Below are 2,572 nucleotides of genomic sequence, written 5' to 3' on the forward strand. Positions count from 1 at the left end.
TAATACATGTACAGTATAGTCTCTTTATTAAGGACACCATTGGGCCCACACTACCTGTCCTTAATACAGAGGTGTCCTCATTTCAGAGGTACTTTTGTATAGGCTTGTACCAATTGGGACATTACAAAATGTCCTCATTATAGAGGTGTCCTCATTATAAAGGTGTCCTTACATGCATTATAATAGAGAGGTCACATTGTACACATGCAGTAGTACATAATGAAGTTATTCAGTTTAAATAATACATAATAATAACACATACACACTATACTGTACAAAATGTACGTGTATCTGAGTTATGAATTGATCAGTAAATATACATGTATTATATAGAACAAATACAGTATACAGCAGTTAAGGCTGGTTCACAATATTACGCTAGTCCTGACGTTACGTTGACGCTGGAATCAAATCTGGTTTGATTCCAGGATGAAGCATGAGTCAAAAGGTCAAATCGCCTACACTTTTGATTAAAAATTGATGGTACATTGGCCTAGCGTCATATTGTGAACCAGCCTTTACACAGTTATTGAGTAGTACAACTATTAATGTTCATGTACAGTGAGTAGTGATTGGGTGATGGTCACTCACTCTCAGTCCAAGAGCCTCCAAGTCTTCCTTAGCCAAAGGAGGGAAATACTCCAACCAGTGACTAGCATCAGCGAACCTTTAATGAGAACAAAATAAAATAAATAATAATTATTATTACATGTACCATTATTGGTGGGAGTAATATTTGGCAAATTTGCCTGTGGAAAGAAATTGGTGAATTTTATATTGGCGATTTTGTGCCACGTGCCATTGAGCATGCTCAGTTTGAAACAAAATGGTGGATTTTATATTGGTAATTTCTTCATAGAACCACCAATCACCAATATTACATGTAATTCTTTGCCAATAAATCATCTTGTATGGTAAGTATATGTACATGTACATCTATAAAATGATGAAATTACTACTATTAACCTTATATACATGTACATGTACATGTACATGTATATACAAATACAATGTACATGTATATTAATAATAATAATAATAGCAATACAATACAATACATTAATGTTATGTCAGTTCCTCTTACTTGGCTATCATATCATCACTCATTCCATAATTCCTCATAATGTTCCACTGGTAATTAGGACCACCTCCTCCTTTAGCCGCAACTTTACTCTTTACCTAATTAATGCCCGTCAAACACGCCCATACATGTTAATCACATGATCACCTTTTTGGCAAGTTTCGTCGGATCAACCTGAACACTGGTCTCCACCTCTTCTAGCTCCTCCTTCTCAACCACTTCAGGAAATTTAGGAGGAAAACCGAAATCCTGTCTCTCCATTTTCAATTTATCAGCACAAGCCTATATACATGTACATGTACAGTATCATTACTTAATGTACCGTATATTCTTAAATAAAAGCCGGATGCAAATAAATGCCAAGGTAGCAATAGAATTGAACTATAAACCGCTGCTAGGCCAAGTTTTATCTTACTTTTAACTTTTTTTCAAAGTCCAAATACCATTTTAAGAAATAGATGCCCGGACTTTTATTTAAGGAAATACCATATAGCGGGTAATTTTGGAGGAGCTAAAATTTGGCAAATTGCTAAATTTTGGTGATTGGCAGATTTTAATCTGGCAAATTTGTGGCCACATGCCATTGAGCATGCGTATAATGGCTCAAAATGACAGATTTTTATTTTGGCAAATGGCCATCAAAACACCAAATTCTCCAAATTTAATTCTCTCCAAAATTACCCGCTATATGGTACTACATGTACTAAGTAAAAGACTAAATTAAGTCTATTATTCACATTAATGGTATAACTACTGTACATGTACACCATTGTTTACTCTTGATCTACAAGTACATGTATAATGTATACATGTACAGTATTATCACATGACTCTCACATGATCCTTACCTTAATAGGCATACCAGTACAATGGAATGCAAACGGGAACAAACACCTCTTCCCTTTCAGACGATAGTACCCTACAGAAAACTGTTACCGAGGCAACGATTGTCATGGTAACGGTTGTCAAGGAAACAATAGTCTTACCTCTGCCTATAAAATAAAGATTTCAGTTGCTCATTTAGTATAAAGGAGAGGGTGTGGTCTGTTTCTATGGTAACCTTACCTTTGATATCGTGAAGGTGTGTCCAAGGTGGAGCTGTCCATTCATGTATGGATAGGGAAAGGTCACAAAGTATCTGTTACTGTGATCAAACTCAGAGCCTCTGTCTTCTGGCTATTAACAAGGATTAAATTAAAAATAATTATAATATTATTACTGTTATTATTATTATCATTATTATTATTATTATTATTATTATTATTATTATTATTATTATTATTATTCTTACTGTAGGTGCATCAATTTCAAAAGTGCATTCTCTCTTCCATTTAGCTTGACACACTCTCTCTATCTCCCTCAATGTATCTTTCTTGTAAAACTAAAATGAGAGAGAGAGAGAGAGGACAGGAAAGAATAATACAGGACTTACTGTCATTCTGTATGCTATGCCACGTGCAGCCATGGGCGTGGCTATCCCCGCCTACTTTT

At 34.9% G+C, this 2,572-nt stretch overlaps 1 protein-coding gene across 1 annotated transcript in view; it reads right to left on the reverse strand.

The window, feature by feature from the left end:
* Nucleotides 1-2,519, reverse strand: part of LOC109585323 (WW domain-binding protein 4-like) — a 6,447-nt gene extending 3,928 nt beyond the window's left edge. Inside the window, exons 1-8 of the mRNA XM_020001336.1 lie at nt 2,514-2,519; nt 2,373-2,462; nt 2,147-2,257; nt 2,068-2,073; nt 1,930-2,010; nt 1,229-1,363; nt 1,085-1,179; nt 592-667 (exon numbers count right to left, since the gene is read on the reverse strand). Coding sequence (XP_019856895.1) covers nt 592-667; nt 1,085-1,179; nt 1,229-1,363; nt 1,930-2,010; nt 2,068-2,073; nt 2,147-2,257; nt 2,373-2,462; nt 2,514-2,519 — 600 coding nt within the window. The remainder of the gene's footprint in view (nt 1-591; nt 668-1,084; nt 1,180-1,228; nt 1,364-1,929; nt 2,011-2,067; nt 2,074-2,146; nt 2,258-2,372; nt 2,463-2,513) is intronic.
* Between the last annotated feature and the right edge of the window lie 53 nt (nt 2,520-2,572).

This window comes from Amphimedon queenslandica, unplaced genomic scaffold (genome assembly GCF_000090795.2).
Source record: "Amphimedon queenslandica unplaced genomic scaffold, v1.1 AMPQUscaffold_13085, whole genome shotgun sequence".
In the NCBI taxonomy this organism is placed as follows: Eukaryota; Metazoa; Porifera; class Demospongiae; order Haplosclerida; family Niphatidae; genus Amphimedon; species Amphimedon queenslandica.